The sequence below is a fragment of the Cherax quadricarinatus genome, chromosome 88 (genome assembly GCF_038502225.1).
Source record: "Cherax quadricarinatus isolate ZL_2023a chromosome 88, ASM3850222v1, whole genome shotgun sequence".
Taxonomy (NCBI): Eukaryota; Metazoa; Arthropoda; class Malacostraca; order Decapoda; family Parastacidae; genus Cherax; species Cherax quadricarinatus.
In genome coordinates, this window is record NC_091379.1 from 17,921,582 (window position 1) to 17,944,088 (window position 22,507).

Consider the following 22,507-nt stretch of genomic DNA (forward strand, 5'->3'; position numbering starts at 1 on the left):
GAGAAGGCAAGGCAGTTGCATAAGGATCTTGCAAAGAAAATGCCTGAAACAAGTGCTGCAGTTTGTGAATTTATGGCCAGCAAAGGATGGTTTGATAGATTGAAGAAGCATAGTGGTATACACAGCGTTGTAAGGCATGGTGAGGCAGCAAGTTCTGACAAATGTGCAGCTGAAAAATTTGTGCAGGAATTCCAGGGGTACATAGAGGCTGAAGGATTCAAACCCCAACAAATGTTCAATTGTGACAAAACAGGCCTGTTTTGGAAGAAAATGCCAAACAGGACCTACATTACCCAGGAGGAAAAGGCACTGCCAGGACACAAGCCTAGTCTTTTGTTGTGTGGTAATGCTAGTGGGGATTTCAGTGTGAAGCCTTTACTCGTGCATCACTCAGAAAATCCCAGAGTGTTCAAGAAAAGCAGTGTCATGAAGAATAGATTGTGTGTGATGTGGAAAGTTAATCATAAGGCATGGATCACAAGGCAAATTTTCAAAGAGTGGGTTAAAGATGTGTTTGGCCCAAGTGTGAAAAAAATACCTCCTGGAAAAGAGATTGCCATTCAAGTGCCTCCTGGTACTGGTCAGTGCTCCTGCACATTTTCCAAACTTGCAAGACCAAGTGTTTAGGGACTTAAGTTTCATCACAGTGAAGTTCTTGCCTCCTAACACCACTCCTCTCCTCCAGCCCATGGACCAGCAGGTCATTTCTAACTTCAAAAAACTCTACACAAAAGCAGTGTTTCAAAAGTGCTTTTAAGTGATGTTGGACACTCAGTTGACCCTAAGACAGTTCTGGAGGGATCACTTCACTATCCTCCATTGCATAAGCCTTATAGGAAAGGCTTGGGAGGGAGTGACTTCCAGGACTTTTAACTCTGCTTAGAGAAAACTGTGGCTAGATTGTGTCCAAGAGAGGGATTTTGAAGGGTTTGAGGCTGACCCTACCCTGCCGACCCTGTGGACTCTATTGTGGCACTGGCGAAGTCCCTGGGGTTGGAGGCGAGTGGCGAGGATGTGGAAGAGTTGGTGGAGGACCACAAGGAAGAGCTAACCACTGAAGAGCTGCAAAAGCTTCAACTTAAACAGCAAGAGACTGCAGCTGAGAAACTTGCTTCAGAGGAGGAGAAAGAGGGAGTGAAAGAGGTGCCTTCTTCAGAGATTAAAGGTGTGTGTGCAATGTGGACTAGGGTTCAAGCTTTTGTAGAGAAATACCACCCTGACAAAGCTGAAACAAGCCATATCTGCAACATGTTTAGTGACAAAACCCTGTTCCACTTCAGGGAAATCTTAGAGACGCCAGAAACAGAGCACTCTGGACAGTTATTTTGTGAGACGGGCCCAGTGACTCTCAAGTTGGTCCTAGTGGCATTTATTTATTTATTTATTTTGTGTCTTTGCAAATAGTACACTGAGATTTTATATTTACAATAGTGGGTTGCAATGCAAAGAGAGCCTCTATTATGCCTAGGCATTATGGGTCAACTTAACACTATTGGCTTACAGACTACTTAATACTAAGGATTTTATAATAGTTGTAAAGTAGGACAGTAATTATTTCATAGTTGAACAGTAGATTATTAATTATAAGTGAATTAAATTTGTACAAGACAAAGGATATATTCATATAGTCTAAAATGCTTTTTGTGGAAAATAATGGTTCAATTATATTCCTATCAACAATGGACAAAAGGTTCAAAGTGATTGTTGAAGTTATGATGTGGGAGTACATAGGTGAGTATGTGTGTATTGAGTATTTAGTGTTTAGTCTAGGGTGATTAACCCCTTCAGGGTCCAAGGCCCAAATCTGAAGTGGTGCCCCAGTGTCCAAGAATTTTCAAAAAAAAAATTTGTTATTTTTTCTTATGAAATGGTAGAGAATCTTTTTGTGAAGGTAATAAAACAAAAAGTACGAAATTTGATGGAAAATTGACGAAATTATGCTCTCGCGAATTTTGATGTGTCAGCGATATTTACGAATCGGCGATTTTGCCGACTTTGACTCTCATTTTAGGCCAATTACATTATTCCAGTCAACCAAATTCTTAGCTATTTCACTAGTATTACTTCTATTCTATCGATTGAGCACAAGAAATCGCCAAGTCAACTATTTCAACTACAAATTAAAGTGATCGGAAATTGTTAATTTGGCCAATTTAACACAAAGTTCAAAATATTCCAATTTTAAAATAGGGTCCAGAATAAACAATGTAGGTATTCCTGGAACTAAACTAACATTTCCTCTGTTCATTAGTTACGTTTTGAGGCTTTACAAATAAATTCCATTTTGATTTTTTATTCACATAATGAATTTTTATTCACACCAAAAAATAGAAGATTTACTGTTATGCAATACTGTAATAATTGTATAAATATCATCACCATATTTGTGAATGCATATTAGACCCACCAGCTGGCGTGTATTAGACGTGTGAGGTCGTTTGTTTACTCTTGAATATCGGCAAAAATTTAACATTTCTGCTACTTTGAGCTCAGTTTCAAGCCATTTCCAGTGCTAAAACCAATCAAAATCATCTCTATTTCTGTAATATGTCTTCCATTCTATCAAATGAGATCAAGAAATCGCAAATACAACTATAAAAAACATACGAAAAAACACTGCAGTCGCTGTTTTAATCGAAAAATCATGATTTCAGTTTTTTTTCTCTCATTATACACAGTGTGCTGCAGGATCTGTTTTATGTGGTGCACACGTACCACATAGATGTATTCTCTCATATCTAGGCCCAAATGTACCACTCACAGTTTATCAGAGTGAGCTGAGCTCATGGCGTAGATCTACGGTTTGGACCCTGAACGTAAAGCCGTAGATCTACGGGACGGACCCTGAAAGGGTTAAGTGGCTTTTGAGAAGTCTTAAACTGGTTTTCAGACTGGGTTACTTTAATATCTTCTGATAATGAATTCCATATTTCGGGACCCTTTATGTGAATAGAGTTTTTACACAGTGTGATATGGACACGAGGTATATCAAAAAGAGATCTGTGTCTTGTGTTGCGGTGATGTGTCCTGCTTAGGTTGGTGAGGAGAAGTTTGGGTGGAGGGTTTATATTTGCGTGTATTGTTCTGTGTATGTAGTAGGCACATGAATAAGTATGGATGTTCTTAATGGTGAGCAGATTCAGACTTTTGAAAATTGGTGGAGTGTGCTGGCGGGAGTGGGAATTTGTTATCATTCTTACTGCTGCCTTTTGCTGGGTTATGAGGGGTTTTAGGTGATTGGATGTTGTTGATCCCCATGCACAAATTCCATATGTAAGATAAGGGTATATGAGTTTATGGTACAGTGCCAGGAGAGCTGATTGTGGAACGTAGTACCTTATCTTTGATAGTATGCCTACAGTCTTGGAGATTTTTTGGCGATTTGTTGTATGTGTGTCCGGAACTTAAGGCTACTGTCAAGGTGGATACCTAGGAATTTTCCCTCTGTGAGTCTTGTGACTGATGATCCATTTAGCGTTATGTTAATCGGATCATTTGCAGCTTTATTTCCAAACTGAATGAAATAGGTTTTATCAGTATTCAGGGTAAGTTTATTAGTCATCATCCAGGCAGATATTTTCTGCAATTCGGCATTGACTGTGTTTGCTAGTATGACCGTGTTTGGGTGAGAAAAGACATATATAGTGTCATCTGCAAATAATATGGGTTTGAGTAACTGTGACGCATTCGGTAGATCATTGATGTAGATGAGAAAGAGGAGTGGTCCAAGGACGCTTCCTTGTGGGACTCCTACTGTGATTGGTTGGGTGGAAGAATTTGCATCATTTGCATAGACATATTGAGTTCTGTTACTGAGGTATGATTTTAGGTAGTTGAGGGAGTGGCCTCTGATACCATAGTGTGTTAATTTAGAGTATAGCAGTTCATGGTCGACTGTATCGAAAGCTTTACGTAAATCAATGAAAATGCCCAGCGGGACTTCTTTCTTTTCAAGTGCGGTATATGTATATTAGTTCTGGCATGTGTATGATAGCATCATTTGTGCTTTTATTATTCCTGAATCCAAACTGACAAGGATTTAATATGTTGTGTGAAACGAGGTAGGAATAGATCCGTCTATGAATTAATTTTTCAAATATTTTAGAGAGCAGTGGTAAGTTAGATATTGGTCTATAGTTATTCAAGTCAGCTTGGTCACCTCCTTTATGGATCGGAGTGACCCTCGCTATTTTGAGGATTGTTGAGAAGGTAGATGATTCAATGGATTTGTTAAAGAGCGTAGCAATAATTGGTGACAATACTTGAGAAGCTTTTTTGTACATAAAAGCAGGCAAGCTGTTTATGTCTCCTGCCTTGTTTTTAAGGGTGTTAATGATGAGTTTAACTTCTATGGGGTTGGTTGGAGCTAGGAATAGCATATCTGGGTAGGTACCTATGAGGTAGTCTGATGGACGGGTGTTTACGCTTGGTATTTTGTTTGCTAGATTTTTCCTATGGTGGAGAAGAAAACATTAAGTCTGTTTGCTGTTTCAGTAGGTGTGAGTGGGGGTGTTACGTTGGTATGTCCCTTATTACTTTGATAGTAAGGTTCTCACTACATGTTCTAGTGTGGGGGTAGCTTTTACTTAATGGTCTTATTTGTCTAGGGGTAATACTTACATCATGGCTGATCATCCTTAGTGTCTCTGATACCCTTTCACCAGCCCTCTTCACAGGTTATGTAAACTACTACTATAAAAATATAACTGTATTCTCAATAGATATGTACAGAATATACAATTACAGCCTCACATTTTCAAAACAACGATCTACACACTGCATAGCTGTTCTCCCACATGGTATATCTCAACAACTTTAGTCCTCTCTCTCCTTGACATAACTCTGGGCTAACCAGTGTTTTGACACACTTTAGTCACCCTGGGTATGGTGGTCACAACTTAAATTATAAAAAACTCACCCCTGGAGCACACATAATGCCCCAAAAGATAGAAGAAGGACCCAGAGATCCTGCCAGGTTGAAGGCCAGCCACAGAGAGACCGAGTCAGTGCGAGGGAGAGAGAGAAAGAGGCTAAGCTCCTCCCACCAAAACAAAAGACTGTTGCCAAGCACAATTCTCCAGTTACCACAATTCTACCACACCTTAATTTTACTTCTACAAAAGGAAATACAACTTTATAAACTACTTATTTAAATTTGTGTGTTTATGTGTCTATAGTATAACCTATTATATTGAGAAAAATAGGCTTGACCCAGCTGCCTCAGTCATAGGTTGATCAGTCCTTCTGACATTTAGAGCAAAGTCCCCATCAATTCAATATAATTAGGTATTCCAGAGTAACTGTTACTTATAAATACATGTTGGGTCCTATAGCCCCATAACACCCCCACCTCCAGACGAAGTCTCACAAAAGCTAGCTGTGTCCCTCAGGATACGGCTAGTAAAAGTATATTGCTTAAGTCTGAAGGCGGTAAACAAGACTACTAGAAATGCTACATTTTCCCAGCACCATAACTACTCTTCACTTTACTGTTATTTACAAGAGATTGCAGAATTATTTAGAAAAGCAATTTAACCATACCCATATACTCAAGTGTGTAACTATTTACAATTTTAGTGACTTTTAAACAATACACATTACAATGCAAAATTTTGCACACAATGCCCACTGTGAAAGCCCGCACCAACAGGCCTGTGCCTCTGCTACGGTAATCCAGCAAGCAACTGGTACTCCAGGGTGGCATCTTCCTGATCAGGAGACGAGAGTAGAGCCAAACCCAGAGCAGTCAGGTGTACCCCAGGCAGGAAACTTCACAAAACATGTCAAGGTGTCTCTCACTTGGTGGCCGAACCAAACAGTGAGACTTCCAGTCAACACTCACGATCCTTAACATGGTCAGGCACTTAAGCCCATCTTCCGAGGTCCCACTCCACACAGATCCTCCAAACTTATTAAGAGGAGGCTGTCATAGAACATGGAGGGGTCCAAGGGACCACAAAGGCAAATCGTCGGGCCGTTTTGTACATAGAGCACACCAAGACACAACATCACATACCTTCCTGAACGTCTCATGTTACCGAAGGTTGTCAACCACTGCCTCAACTCACATTCACGTACACCCTGACCCTCGTCACACTTTTGGCTCCGACTCAACTCCTTTACAGTCAGACGGCTGGTAGAGAGTACTCAGGCTCGCCGAGAGTTCACTGCAAAAACAACAAGGTCAGCACATGACAAACACTATGTACAAAGTATGCACCATGCATCTACATGAAACATCTAGAAAGAGCATCAGCAACCACATTCTCTGAGCCTTTTATATATTTAACTTTCAAATTAAAAGGCTGTAGGAACAAAGCCCATTTTAAGAGTCTGATTTTAGTCACTATACACAGGAACAGGATGAAGAGATCCTGAGACATGTACAAATGCTGAATAGCCAGCCCCAAAATGAAAATTTTCTTTCCTGTGGTAAAATGTTGACATTTAAACTTAGAAGGTTGTTCATAGACAATAACAGTTCTGCAACCTCTCGCAGTGCAACAACAAACACCAAAGACTTCTCTTTGCACCCAGGTTGGATACATCAAGTTTACACAAACACCATCACGTTCCATCTCACACACAAATTTTAAGCACACAATGAACACAATTTGCATTACACACATTAAAATGGTACTGGAACACAGGCCATGGAAATCACATCTTCCATGTTTTAGCTTATTTAAAATGTTTGCATCTTTTAGTGCATAAGTATCAATCTTTCTAATTTTGTAAACCTTAGTTGTTAAACGTACTCTGTGGTAGTCAGTGTTTATGCCCAGGGTGCCATCTAATTTGGGAACCATGAAGCATGGGAATGCCCACTGACTCTCACTAAGCACTACAAACTGGTGTTGGAAGAATTTCACTTCTTCCTCCATCTCCAATTTTTCATACAGATTTTTCCCACACAAAAATTGTTGAATTGGCTCAGTTTCCTTAACAATTTCCTCATGGAGTTTCAATTTTTCCCCATTACTGACATCCCAACTTTTATATACGTAGTTCCAAGGTGGCTGAGCCAACTCTCCAACATTTTTCTCATTAAACCCAAGCATGCATTTCCCAAAATCTTTTACACACACGTTATTTCTTAAATACGCTTTTGGTATTTCATACAGATTGTTTTGCAGCCCTTTACATTCCATTAAAACATTGGTCTCTCTGAATTTTTGACACAACTTCAAACCCTTTGACCGGTTACTGTGTACATTATACTCATTCTTTTTCTGCTCAGGGGTGTGGGTTTTATATCTAACCACTGGGAACTTCCCCCACAACATGTTCAGCTCACAGCAACTTGACATACAGATTTTCACTTGAATTGGCTCCAGTATCAGCACTTCCTCTCCAGCCTCCAGAGTATCATGGTCCATATTATGGTCCCACATCATCATCCTGGTCTGGTTGATGGGCACGTTCACTGGTACCATCCACCTCATACGAGCCAAACAGTATCTGAAACTGAGAAAAAGCTCCGAGGGGGGAGCATCACCATCCTCCCCAAGCCAATAGCTCAGAAATTCCAAAGTGCTTCCCCACTCAGCAAATACAAAGAAAGGGATCCTCTCATCCCAGTTGTTAGTATTGTCTATACCATAGGCTTGCATCATTGTCTTGAGGGCTTGATGTAATTTCTCTATTTCCCCTTGAGATGGAGGGTGATAGGCCATTGCAAAGTTAGGCTCTACTTTTAATTCCTTCAAAACATTTCTAAAAGACTTTGAGGTAAAGTTAGGCCCCTGGTCTTTTTGCACTGCTTGTGGAAAACCAACATGAAAAAAGAACTTCATCAAAGCCCTTAAGACTACATGAGCTGTTATCTTATGCAGAGGGACTACTTCCAGGTACCTGGTAGTGGAGCAAATATTTGTGAGTAAATAATCATTTCCCATTCTGGTCCTTGGGAGTGGGCCAACGACATCCACTACCAGCTTGCTGAAGGGTTCACCTGGTGCTGAAATCGGCTGAAGGGGAACAGGTTTAATACTTCGACTAGGTTTCCCTATAATTTGAAAGGCATGATAGGTCTCAATATGCTCTCTGACAGTCTCCCACAGCTGAGACCAGAAGAAATGCCTGGAAACCTTGGACATCACCACCTGGGGACAAAGCCCTTGTTCTCCTTCCATCGATACTGCAAACAGAGGTGAATTCTTTATAAGAGTTTCCTCCCTGAAATGAAAACACTTATTTAACTGTAAAATCTCTTCCTCAGCAACAGCGACATTTTCCTGCACAGAAATTAATTGCACCCTAGCAGGTGCAGCCTCTCTCACACTATTTAACTGATCCATTCTCCAATCATGCTCAGCTCTGGCTGGAACATCTTTTTCTTCAGTTGACTGCAGTTCAACATCAGAAAGCAGAGTTACCAAACTTAAGCCCTCACCATCCTCATGAGAAATATCATGAAGACTGTTGGTAGCATGATCATGAGCCATACTTCTCATGGTGGAACCATCAGGGAGAAGGTCTGGCAGGGTTTTCCTAGCCATTTCCTCCCAACATTTCGGACTTGGTTTCCCCCAAACTAGTTGTTCCTCACTGTCTAACAGGCCCATAACATTATTCCCTAATAAGAGGTCGACCCCTTCGAAGGGAATTTCATCGGAGATACCTACAGGGAGATAGCCAACTTGGTATGCAGATTCTACCCATAATTTGTATACAGGTGTCCTTATGGTTGAACCCGTAATACCCTTCAACAATATATCTACCCCAGTATAGGTATCCTTAGACACTGGTAGCACTCCAGCGCGTAGCAAAGAGTAGGTGCTACATCCATCTCTCAAGGACAATATGTTCTCAACTCTGCCTACATTCTTTTGCAAACCAACTGTGGACCTACTAGAAAATATACACATCCTGGGGTCTAGATCCAAAGGTTCCTCCTCACCTTGCCTTGAAGACCTAATGCAGGCAACTGGATGTATCTCTGCAGTTAGAGTCCTCTGGGGTGGTTCCTCCCTTTCCTGATCTCGCCGCCTTGACCAGCAAAACTTTTGTGTGTGTCCAGTTTTGTTACAGTAATAACAGATAAAACTCTTAAAGGTATTTTTACCATTTGGTGTAGGACTGGTACTGTTTACTCGAGGATCTGAAACATCTGATTGTCTAAGTAAACTTTGAACTCCAGCTGACTTACCTTTTCCTTCTATTTTAGAGGGCACCTCAGCCTTCATTTGTCCCTGAAAATTCTTGTCCCACTTACCTTTATGACCATAGGACTTGGAATAAGGTTTAGAATGAGTGGGGAAATTTTCAGGAGCATGACTGTTTTTACTTACCAATTCCCTGCGAGCCAAGAATCGGTCACCTAGATCCAGTGCTTCTGAAAGATTATCTGGGTTTTTGTCCTCCAAATATTCTCTGAGGTCAACAGGGATTGTATTGTACAATTCCTCATGAACCATTAGATCTACTAATTTGTTATAGTCTTTATTAACTCCTTTAGAACAAACCCATTTCTTAAAAAGGAACAGTTTCTCATTCCCAAACTCAGTTAAGGTCTGCCCATCCTGAAATTTTTGATTCCTGAACTTTTGTCTATATTTCTCAGGTATCATTTGGTATGCAAGCAATACTTCCTCTTTAATCTTATCATAATCAGAAAAATCTTGCCCCTCCAGAGTCTCTACTCTCTGGAATCCTTTACCCACAAGTTGTGTGCGAACTAGGGTAGCCCACTTCTGTTTGGGCCAACCTTGCTCCAAAGCAGTCTTCTCAAAGAAAGAAAAATATCTATCTGGGTCACTCTCTGTAAACTTAGGGACAAAATTTGCAGCTTTAGTTATGTTAAAGTACTGCTCAGGCTCTTGTTCTGAACCTCCTAACCTTTGACGTTCTTCCTCCTTAGCTTTCATTAAGTTCATCTGAGCCTCTAGTACTGCTAATTTAAGTCTCATTCTCTCCATTTCCATATCACCTGGAGTAGGTGATTCCTCATCTTCACTATTAACAGGCATGTTTACTGATGAATTATTACCTTCTTCCCTGAAGCCTAAAAAATCTGAAGACTCATCTTCTGACATAGTTTTATCTTTAAACACTTGCTTCCCTCTTACAGTATCAGTGGACAAAGTTTTCCCACAGGCACATAAAATAACACAAATTGAATGTAAACTATGCACATAGCACTTACCATAACCACAACAAAAATGTGTTGTGAAACGAGGTAGGAATAGATCCGTCTATGAATTAATTTTTCAAATATTTTAGAGAGCAGTGGTAAGTTAGATATTGGTCTATAGTTATTCAAGTCAGCTTGGTCACCTCCTTTATGGATCGGAGTGACCCTCGCTATTTTGAGGATTGTTGAGAAGGTAGATGATTCAATGGATTTGTTAAAGAGCGTAGCAATAATTGGTGACAATACTTGAGAAGCTTTTTTGTACATAAAAGCAGGCAAGCTGTTTATGTCTCCTGCCTTGTTTTTAAGGGTGTTAATGATGAGTGTAACTTCTATGGGGTTGGTTGGAGCTAGGAATAGCATATCTGGGTAGGTACCTATGAGGTAGTCTGATGGACGGGTGTTTGTGCTTGGTATTTTGTTCGCTAGATTTTTACCTATGGTGGAGAAGAAAACATTAAGTCTGTTTGCTGTTTCAGTAGGTGTGAGTGGGGGTTCATCTGATTTTGTTAGTTTGTTTGTTTTGTTTTTGGATAACTTTTTATTTCCAAGAATTTCAGATAGAGTTTTCCAGGTTTTTTTCATATCACCTTTGATGTTATGTAGACTATTTTCATAATACAATTTTTTAGATCTTCTTATCAGGCTGGTAAGTGCTGACGAGTAACGTTTAGACTGTTCTCTAGTTATTTGACCCATTCTATACTGTTTTTCATATTTGTGCTTTGTGTTAATGGATTTGAGGATACTTGGTGTTAGCCAGGGATTATTCAGTCTCTTTGCTGTGATCTGTTTAGTTTTTTGGGGGCAATGTTTGTTATAGAGGCTTTGGGCTTTTTTTAGAAAATTATTTATACATTCATTCATATCTGTATATGTTTCGAGCTCATTTTGTCAATCAATGTTATTCATGGCTGCTATAAAGTTGTTAACTGCTGTCTCATTATGTAGTCTGAAAATTACTTTAGTAATGTCTTGTGGCAGTTTGCCCAGATTAGTTATGAGAAAGGTTGGGTAGTGGTCTGTAGTGTTGTCTGTGATTGTGCATTGCCTGTGATTATGCATTAAAAGACAAAGAAAGGAAGTAACCCCAGAGAAGGCCTTGCTATCTAGAGTCTTTATGGAGGGGGATTCCCCTTCCAAACACTAACTCCTCCCTCTTTCCTCTTCCTTATCTTCCAGAAGCCAGCATTAGCCTTCGATAAAGATATGTAATACATAATTGTTAAAAGATTATTTTTTTGTGAATATTTTTGTCTGGAGTGGATTAATTGTATTTCCATTAATTCTTATGGGAAATATTAATTCAGTTTTCGGCCATTTCCGTTATCGGCCGAGCTTCTGGAACAGATTATGGCCGATAACCTCGGGTCCACTGTATTAAGCAAATTCATCCTGCCAGGGCACGTGTTGTCAGGCCTGTCACATGTAATTTCTATGATTGCTTACAAAGTGGAAACCAAGACATGTAAAAATTTGGTTGACCAGACTAGGTAAACCATGTAGGGAGAGTATGAAACAGTGAATAACATGGCACCTAGTGAATACTGAAAACTTGAAGCTGTGTGATGAAGCCCAACTGGACATACAGTAAATTGTACTTTATATAGTGGTGGATACTTGCTGAATGTTTGTGCCAGCACAAAGGTGATGTCATCTACATATATTGAGGAACAAATTCTAAAAGTAGTGCAAGTACTCAAAATAGATCATTTATTGCTAACAGAAACAGGTTTGTGTTAAAAAATGCTCTCTTATGGAATGTCTTCTGTTTCAAAAGTGTCTGGTGAAAAGCTGTAATTGATCCCTTGAGAAAAAATGAAAGTCATCACAGGCCTTAGGATAAGATGTGACACAGCCATGCAATGTCATAAGCATTTTCGAGTTTATAAAAGATTACTACTACAAATTGGCGTTTGGCAAATGCTTTACAAATGTACATATTGAGCCAGAGTTGAGGATCAATAGTGGAACAGCTCCTTCTGTATCGAAAATGATGTGGGAATACAGATGTAGGCCTCCAAGTGCCACACTAGTCTCCTGTTAACCATATGTTCCAATAATTTATTAATGAAACTGCAGTAGTATGATTTATGAGTCTATAATGTGATGGACTGCAGCCCAACATTTCTGTTTTTTACCTTACCACCCTTCATATACAAAAAAGCGTCACAAGTACTATCACCAATCATTGTAACACTCTTTAACAAATCCATAGAATTCTCTACCTTCCCTACAGTTCTCAAAATAGCAAGGGTCACCCCGATCCATAAAGGAGGAGACCAAACAGACTTGAATAACTATAAGCCAATATCCAACTTACACCCTCTCTCTAAAATCTTCGAAAAATTAATTCATAAGCGAATCTATTCCTACCTCATCTCCCACAACATACTCAACCCTTGTCAATTTGGGTTCAGGCCTAATAAAAATACTAATGATGCTGTTATTCACATGCTAGAACACACATACACTGCAATAGAAAAGGAAGAAGTCCCTCTGGGGATCTTCATTGACTGACGTAAAGCTTTTGATACAGTCGACCATGACTTGCTCCATATAAAATTGTCGCACTATGGTATAAGAGGGGACTCCTTCAACTACCTAAAGTCTTACCTCAGCAACAGAAGCCAATATGTGTACACAAATGGGGCAAACTCTTCCGCACAGCCAATTACAGTTAGTGTCCCACAGGGAAGTGTCCTAGGCCCTCTTCTCTTTCTCATATACATAAATGACCTACCAAATGCATCGCAACTACTCAAACCCACACTATTTGCAGATGACACTACATACATCTTCTCTCACCCGAGCCCAGTCATGCTAGCCAATACTATAAATACCGAATTACAGAAAATATCTACATGGATGAGTACTAACAAACTTACTCTAAACATTGACAAAACCTACTTCATTCAGTTTGGTAACAGAGCAACAGACATCCCTCTTAGCATAATGATAAATGGATCACCTATCACAAAACTCACAGAGAGAAAATTCTTAGGAATCCACCTTGACAATAGACTCAAATTTCAAACACATATACAACAAATTTCCCAAAAAATTTCCAAGACCATAGGCATACTATTGAAGATACGGTACTATGTTCCACAGTCAGCCCTCCTGGCCCTATATCACTCACTTATTTATCCCTATCTCAACTATGGAATTTGTGCATGGGGCTCAACAACAATAAACCATCTCAGACCATTAATTACCCAACAAAAGGCTGCAGTCAGAATGGTAACAAATTCCCACTACAGGCAGCACACTCCACCAATATTCAAAACTCTAAACCTACTCACCATACAAAACATCCATACTTACTACTGTACCTACTACATACATAGAACACTTAACTCTGATATAAACCCTCCCCTCAAACGTCTCCTTACCAACCTCAACAGAACACATGACCATAACACAAGACACAGATCACTCTTTGATGTTCCTCATGTCCATCTCACACTATGCAAAAACTCAATGCACATAAAAGGCCCTAAAATCTGGAATTCATTACCTGTGAATATAAAAGAAACACTGTCTGTTTATAAATTCAAGTCTCTTCTCAAAAATCACTTACTCACCCACAACTAAATAAATACTGAATAACTGTATCTCATAAATTGTATCTCATAAATGTTTCTCATTATTGTATCTCATAAATGTCTAACCTGTGACCCAATCAAACTTTGTTTTTTTTAAAATACATTACCTAACAGAATACTTCATTCTACTGAATGCTCAGCAACACAGTAAATGACCATATGACCTGTCTTTGTAATACTCATTTGTGCTAAATTGTTATCTGTTTACAATAATGTTTTAACCACTGAATATATCATTGCTTAGTTAATCTTAAGTTAATTTTAAGCCTGCCCATAATGCTCTGCATACAAGGGGCTTTGGCATGTTGCACTGTAATAACTGTATTCCTTTGTACTTCTCTGTATCATGTTCAAATTAATAAATAAATAAATAAATAAAAAAGATTGTAAATGTTGAAGCACAAAAACATGCATGTCACTCTACAGAGCTGCCACAGGCTGATACGTTGATAATATTGATGTAACTTGAAGAGCAGCAAATTGAATATTTTTAGATTCATCTATGCAAGAGATGAAGTGTGAAGCAGTAGATACTTGGAGGGATTTAGATTTAATAAAGTAAGAAGACAGGTGTGGCCCAAGGGAGACCTGAGCAAAGTGATATCTTACTGTGTTTGCACTTAGAAATGGCTCTAGTAATTCTGTGCCTATAATGTCAAAAACTGGTATGTATTCAGGTGAATAGCTGCTTGCCAATTTTTCCACCTTTTTCCATAGTATGTTCAAATAAGTGATGGCATTTGAAGTTGAAACATAGGCACACTTAACTACTCTTAAGTCATATCATGTGCTGGCAATTTAAAAAAAAAAAAATACTTTACCAAAAATTTTCCCTGATTTTTGAAGTGTAACAAAACAGGTAATGAGTGAAATCTGATTAATATTTACAGAGATATAAAGGTTTGAAGGAGAAGTTTCTGTGCTTTAGCATATTTTTATTTTTTCCCCTTGTTCTAATTATTTTTTTATAAATCATATGCTTTTAAACATATATCTATGTTTTCATATTTCACTTATATTTATTGTTCAATAATGCTAAATGTATATAAATACTAAACCCACCACTGAATATATCATTGCTTAGTTAATCTTAAGTTAATTTTAAGCCTGCCCATAATGCTCTGCATACAAGGGGCTTTGGCATGTTACACTTAACCATTGTATTTGTACATCTATGTATCATGTCCAAATTAATAATAAATAAATAAATAAATGGCATTTACTTGCTTCCACAATGCCCTGCACACAACACAATTTTTTTCTATACTGCACATGCCTGCAGCACAGAGCTGTTTTCTCTGAAGTAGCCCTAACCAGGCTATTTGGGACCATTCTGGAAGTGCTAGAATTTAGGGGCAAATTCATGTCATTGGCAGTCTTATGACTGGTGTAAATTTACATCACTGGCAGTTTAGAGATTAAGATAAAATATGATTTGTTTGGATTTTTAACCCAGAGGGTTACCTATCCAGGCTAACCCAACAAAATTAGTGTATCATTGGGGACTGTCTTATTTCATTGGGGTCCTAAAATCTCGCCCCCCAGGATGCCACCCACAACAGTTGACTAACACCCAGGTACCTACATACTGCTAGGTGAACAGAAACAGCACGTGTAAGAAAACATGCCCAGTGTTTCACTCATGCCGGGTATTCAACCACGGACACTCAGTATGCAAGGCAAGTACGCTGTCAACCGAGCCATGGGACACCTGGCTATTTATCAGACACTCTGGTATATAGGTTAGGTCACATTACACGAGGCTCTAAGAATGTTTATTTAGCCACAAGTAAACTGAAATTATACGATTATAAAATAATTTTAGATTATTACACATTTATAAAATGGTTACAATAAAAAAATTGGGGGGCATATATTTATTTATTTTTATTTATTTATTTAGTAATTTGAGCATACATACAGAGGTACAAAAAAATACAGGTAAGAGCAGCATGCCAAAGCCACTTGTATGCATAGCATTACGGGCTGGCTTAAAATTAACTAAGATTAACTTAAGATTAACTAAGCAATGATGTAATCAGTGATAAAACATTATTGTAAACAGATAACAATAAAGCACAAATGAGTATTACAAAGACAGGTCATATGGTTGCATGCATTGCTGTACATTCAGTAGAATGGAGTATTCTGTTAGGTAGTGTATTTAAAAAATAACAAAGTTAGATTGGGTCTTAGGTTTAACATTTATGTGATATAATTGGGAGAAACATTTAAGATATACAATTTATAAGGTTCAGTTATTCAGTATTTATTTGGTTTTGGGTGAGTAAGTGATCTTTGAGAAGAGACTTGAATTTATAAACAGGTAGTGTTTCTTTTATATTTACAGGTAATGAATTCCAGATTTTAGGGCCTTTTATGTGCAATGAGTTTTTGCATAGCGTGAGATGGACACGAGGAACATCAAAGAGTGATCTGTGCCTTGTGTTATGGTCATGTGTTCTGTTGAGGTTGGCAAGGAGATGTATGAGGGTAGGGTTAATATCAGAGTTAAGGGGGGACCGGAATTCACGCGCGCGGAGCAAAAAAAAAATTCGAAAAAGTATGAAAATGGAGTTGTTACCAAAAAAATAGCTGAACTTTCTGGCTACACTCTGGTATAATTATTATCCTTGTACGATGTTTCTAAAAGGAATTGCAGCCATTTATAACAGGCATGGTGACAGCGCTTTGCGTCATATTGCGTAACAAGCGCTGACGCGGCATTGTTTATGTTTTTCCCCCCCGTGTTATTTTTATCCTTTTCTTATATCTTTTGATGTCTCATATAATACAAATTCACCATCTGACATCATGCCAGAGCGGACGGAGCTAATATGAACAAGTAACCAGTCAGGTACCCTGGGTATAGTACCCAAAATGGCCGACACCTCCAGCCAACAAAATATTCCATAAATATTCCATACCCACGCTAATATCAATTATAAGGCTTATTTATCTATCACAATTGATCTATTATGACATAATGCAATATAATAATAGCATATAAACATAAAAAGCACACCTTAAAAAATAATGTATAGCATAATATGATGCCCGAGAGGAAAAAAATTCTATCGATGTATTCCCTGAAGGTGAAGAGAGGGTCCATTCTCTCATCAGTGATGAGAGAAAACGGATTTACAATGGTTTACTGTAATAAACACTCGTAGGTCACGGAAAAAGTGTAAACTAAAGCGAATTTTTCGGGGAAAAAAATTATTTCCCGGGCACCTGGGGTGCCGCGTGCTTCGGCCTATATCTCAAAAGTAACTTATTTACCTATTTAGCACCAACCTATCTTTATTTATGATTGAATTGACTTGATTTTCACAACAAACATAGGAGAATGATTGCTTTACAAGGTAGAGTGTACCTTTCTGAACTATCCCAAATATTTTTAGATTTATGTGGGCAACAAGACCGACATCTTCCAATATGTCAAAAAAGTTATGAAACTTTATTTTTTTTTAGCATGAAGATAAAGTTTATTTTAGAATTGGTACACTTACAGTGATGGAATTAGAAGTGTTCTAGCAGCAGCAAGTGTCAAAACCACTTTTCCAAGTACCACTTACTAGAGATCAGCTGCCAAATGCAATTTCTCGTAAATTTTGCATATTTCATTTCCTTTTTGGCCGATATGATTGAAACTTCAGCACAGGATACTCGATATAAGCTTCTAATAGTACACCAAAAATGAACGTAATCGGTTGAAAAATAAAGAAGTCGATATGTTACACCTGTCCTCTATGTATGTAATAGGTGCAGTAATAAGTATGTATGTTTTGTATGGTGAGTAGGTTTAGTGTTTTGAATATTGGTGGAGTGTGCTGCCTGCAGTGAGAATTTGTTATCATTCTGACTGCAGCCTTTTGTTGGGTAATTAGTGGTCTGAGATGGTTAATTGTTGTTGAGCCCCATGCACAAATTCCATAGGTGAGATAGGGGTAAATAAGAGAGTGATATAGGGCCAGGAGGGCTGATTGTGGAACACAGTACTGTATCTTCGATAGTATGCCTACAGTCTTGGAAATTTTCTTAGAAATTTGTTGTATATGTGTATGAAATTTGAGTCTATTATCAAGGTGGATTCCTAAGAATTTTCCCTCTGTTAGCTTTGTGATAGGTGATCCGTTTATCATTATGTTAAGAGGGACATCTGTAGCTCTGTTACCAAACTGAATGAAGTAGGTTTTGTCAATGTTTAGTGTAAGTTTGTTAGTCCTCATCCAGGTAGATATTTTCTGTAATTCGGTATTCACAGTATTGGCTAGCGTGACTGGGCTCGGGTGACAGAAGACGTATGTAGTGTCATCTGCAAATAGTGTGGGTTTGAGTAATTGCGAAGCATTTGGTAGGTCATTTATGTATAGGAGAAAGAGAAGAGGGCCAAGGACACTTCCTTGTGGGACACCAACTGTAATTGGTTGTGCGGAAGAGTTTGCCCCATTTGCGTACACATACTGGCTTCTGTTGCTGAGGTATGACTTCAGGTAGTTGAGGGAGTGCCCTCTTATACCACAGTGCGACAATTTTATGTGGAGCAAGTCATGGTCAACTGTATCAAAAGCTTTACGTAAGTCAATGAAGATCTCCAGTGGGACTTCTTTTTTCTCTATTGCAGGGTATATATGTTCTAGCATGTGTATAATAGCATCATTAGTATTTTTATTAGGCCTGAATCTAAATTGGCAGGGGTTGAGTATGTTTTGGGAGATGAGGCAGGAGTAGATTCATTTATGAATTAATTTTTCGAAGATTTTTGAGAGAGGGTGTAAGTTGGATATTGGCCTATAGTTATTCAACTCTGTTTGGTCTCCTCCTTTATGGATGGGGGTGACCCTTGCTATTTTGAGAACTGTAGGGAAGGTGGAGGATTCAATGGATTTGTTAAAGAGTGTTGCAATGATTGGTGATAGCACCTGTGACACTTTTTTGTATATAAAGGGTGGTAAGGTATTTAAATCTCCTGCCTTGTTTTTTAGTGCGTTGATAATAAGGGAGACTTTGTATGGGTTAGTCGGAGCTAGGAAGTGTGTTCGGGTAGTTGCCAGTGAGGTAGTCATTTGGTGGGGTATCTGAGCTTGGGATTTTATTGGCAAGGTTTTGTCCTATAGTGGAGAAGAAATCATTGAGTCTGTTTGCTGTTTCTGTTGGTGGGAGTTGGGGTTCATCTGATTTTGCTAATTTTATTTCGCTATTTCGTGATATCTTTTTTGTTCCCAGAATTTCTGATAGGGTTTTCCAGGTCTTTTTTATATCACCTCGTAAGTTGGATAATCTGTTCTCATAATACAATTTTTTTGCCCTTCTTATCAGGCTGGTTAGGATTGACGAGTAACGTTTTGTTTGGTCTCTGGTTATGTGACCCATTCTGTACTATTTTTCATATCGGTGTTTTGTATTTATGGATTTGAGAATGCTGGGTGTTAGCCAGGGACTGTTCAGTCTCTTAGCTGTCATCTGTTTAGTTTTTTTAAGGTAGTGCTTGTTATAGAAGTATTGGGTCTTTTTTAGAAAATTATTAATACATTCGTCAATATCTGTATAGATTTCTAGCTCAGTGTGCCAGTCAATGTTTGTCACTGCTGCTGTGAAGTTATTAATGGCTGCCTCATTGTGAAGTCTGAAGGTGGCTTTAGTAGTGTCTTGGGGTAATTTACCGAGAGTTGTTATGAGGAAGGTAGGGTAATGGTCTGTGGTATTATCTGTGATTATGCCTGATTTTAAAGGGGATATGGTGTTGGTCCTGATGTGGTCAAGTAGGCAAACACTAGTCTCAGTAACTCTTGCAGGTTTTGTTACTGTTGGTAGCAACATGCAGTTACTCATAGTGTTTGTGAATTCAGCAACATGTGGGTCCTGGTCTTGCAGGAGATTTATATTGAAGTCACCTGAGAGTAGTAAGTGATCTTTGTTAATGCGTGCATCAATTATCATACTTCCTAGGTTGTCACTAAAACGGCTAATGTTTGACTGTGGAACTCTGTAGATGTTTATCACTGTGAGAGGTTTTTGTAGGCATTTGGATTTGAATTTAGCTATTATATATTCCCCATGTTCATCCCTTGTGCAAGTATTAGTGATACATTCTAGTTGGTCTGAGTAGTATATAGCTGTGCCACCCCCTTGTTGGTCTGGCCTACAATTGTGTATGGCTGTGTAACCAGGAATGGCATAGACATCTGTAGTATCAGGCTTTAGCCAGGTTTCAGTTAGTGTAATAATGGACATATTGGCATGCAAGGAATTTAGTAATGCTAGGAGGTCATCATAATGCTTGCTTAAAGATCTGATATTGTAGTTAAAGATAGTTATGTTGTTGTTGGCACTGAGAAGTGCCTTTGATTGTTCTGCAGTGTAGTAATTACAGTAACTGTTTGATTCATTTAAGTCATTAAATAAGAGGTTGGTATCAGGATCAATGCTTGTAATCATAAGATTTGTAGTGAATCTATAGTTAGAATTAAGTATAAAACAAAGTAAATATTCTAAAGCTAAAAAATAGCACCTGAATTATTTAACAAATGTAAAAATAATGAGCTAAGGTAGTTTTTTTTTTTAAGCTAAAATAAAGGAGACAATATAAAAGGGACTAAAATAATTTGTGGTGAACAAATAAAGTGATGATCAAATAATGGAGCTTGGGAATATGATAGTAGGTAGTAAATTAAGTAGATTTAACCTATGATAAATCACAAAAGTCAAATAGGCTGATTTAACCCAAGGAAAGTAAGTAAGAACTTTATAAATTTATTGAGCTAATGTATTGTGTGGAAATAACAAGAGTATACCTGGTGTATACCTGCAGAGTATACCTGGAGAATATACCTGGAGTGTATCTGGAGAATATACCTGGAGAGTTTACCTGGAGATTATACCCTCAGGATTATTAAAAAAAAAGTTTATTTAGGTAGAGGTACATATAAGTACAATTATCATGGAGTAAATTACTCAGGATAACCCAAAAAGTGACTTAATTTCCACTATAATACGTAAATAAAAACTAGTTATAAGTTAGGAGAACTGAGATTACAGTACAATTTTTATTTCTTTATGAGGCACAAATAATGTAATTAATATGTAATAAAACATTGTTAGGCAGAAAAGAAGGTCATTATACCAGTAATTAAGCAATGGATTTCAGGCGACTGTGGAGGAATAATTAAACTGGTGGAAAGACGCCCACAGCTGCAGCTTCGTGTTTGTGACACTTATTATACAACACTGTAGTGTTAGTTGTACACTTATATTATACACTTGATCAACTTACTGTGGTGAGTGTAAGTGTTGTGAGGAGAGACACAAGAGTGTAGAACACGACATCTACCTCTCTTGTTGTTGTTGTTGTCTTGAGGGCTACTAAAACTTACGTCTTATTGAATCACTAGGTTTATTTAGGGACTGGAACACATATGTACAGTACATAATGCAAAAAAACCACGGGGGGAGTTGAATGATAGCTCTAGGTCTCTCGTGTTGCATTCAACATATCAGGAGCTTACAATGTTGTAGAAAAGAGGAGGTTGTTCAAACAGATAAGATCACAGGGAACAGGACCCCAATGGAAATAAGTCACTGTGTCTGACTTTTTTGGGTTATCCCAGGTTCTCTACACATATGCTGCTATGTATGATAAGATAAGATAAGATTTCGTTCGGATTTTTAACCCCGGAGGGTTAGCCACCCAGGATAACCCAAGAAAGTCAGTGCGTCATTGAGGACTGTCTAACTTATTTCCATTGGGGTCCTTAATCTTGTCCCCCAGGATGCGACCCACACCAGTCGACTAACACCCAGGTACCTATTTGCTGCTAGGTGAACAGGACAACAGGTGTAAGGAAACGTGTCGAAATGTTTCCACCCGCCGGGAATCGAACCCGGGCCCTCCGTGTGTGAAGCGGGAGCTTTAGCCACCAGGCCACCGGGCCACCGGGCCACTCTATGTAACTGTATTTGTGTATACCTGAATAAACTTACTAACAGGACACCAATGGAAATAAGTCACTTTGACATTTTTGGGATATCCCAGGTTCTCTACACATATGCTGCTATTTTTTTTTATTTATTTATTTATTTCCAATTTGTGCACACATACAGAGGTACAAAAAAAATACAGATAAGAGCAGTATGCCAAAGCCACTTATACTATGCATAGCATTACGGGCTGGCTTAAAATTAACTTAAGATTAACTAAGTAATGATTATTATTATTATTATAATCAAAAAGAAGCGCTAAGCCACAAGGACTATACAGCGCTGCTACTAAGCAATGATGAAATCAGTGATAAAACATTAATGTAAACAGATAACTATAAAGCACAAGTGAGTATTACAAAGACAGGTCATATGGTTGCATTCAGTTAGGTAGTGATTCTGTTAGGTAGTGTATTTAAAAAATAATAAAGTTAGATTGGGTTTTAGGTTTAACATTTATGTGATATAATTGTGAGAAACATTTAAGATATACAATTTATAATGTTCAGTTATTCAGTATTTATTTGGTTTTGGGTGAGTAAGTAATCTTTGAGAAGAGACTTGAATTTATAAACAGGTTGTGTTTCTTTTATATTTACAGGTAATGAATTCCAGATTTTAGGGCCTTTTATGTGCATTGAGTTTTTGCATAGTGTGAGATGGACACGAGGAACATCAAAGAGTGATCTGTGCCCTCAGCCTGGAGTCGATGTGTTCAGTCCATCAATCTTGTAGAATGTACAGCACAGGGCCGTAGACGTGGCTTATATACTGTAGTGAGGTG

At 38.3% G+C, this 22,507-nt stretch overlaps 1 protein-coding gene across 2 annotated transcripts in view; it reads right to left on the minus strand.

Annotated features, from left to right (window-relative positions):
- The window catches only part of LOC138855300 (uncharacterized), a 62,893-nt gene extending 41,669 nt beyond the window's left edge, over positions 1–21,224 (minus strand). The window contains exon 1 of one of the 2 annotated variants that reach the window (XR_011394520.1): positions 21,020–21,224. Coding sequence is in view for 1 of the 2 variants with exons in the window: in XM_070104016.1 (XP_069960117.1) it covers positions 7,855–10,037 (2,183 nt within the window). In the remaining variant the exon portion in view is untranslated. Of the gene's footprint in view, positions 1–7,854; positions 10,164–21,019 lie in introns of those variants that run through there. The other variant, XM_070104016.1, reaches the window with a different exon arrangement.
- Positions 21,225–22,507: the final 1,283 nt, after the last annotated feature.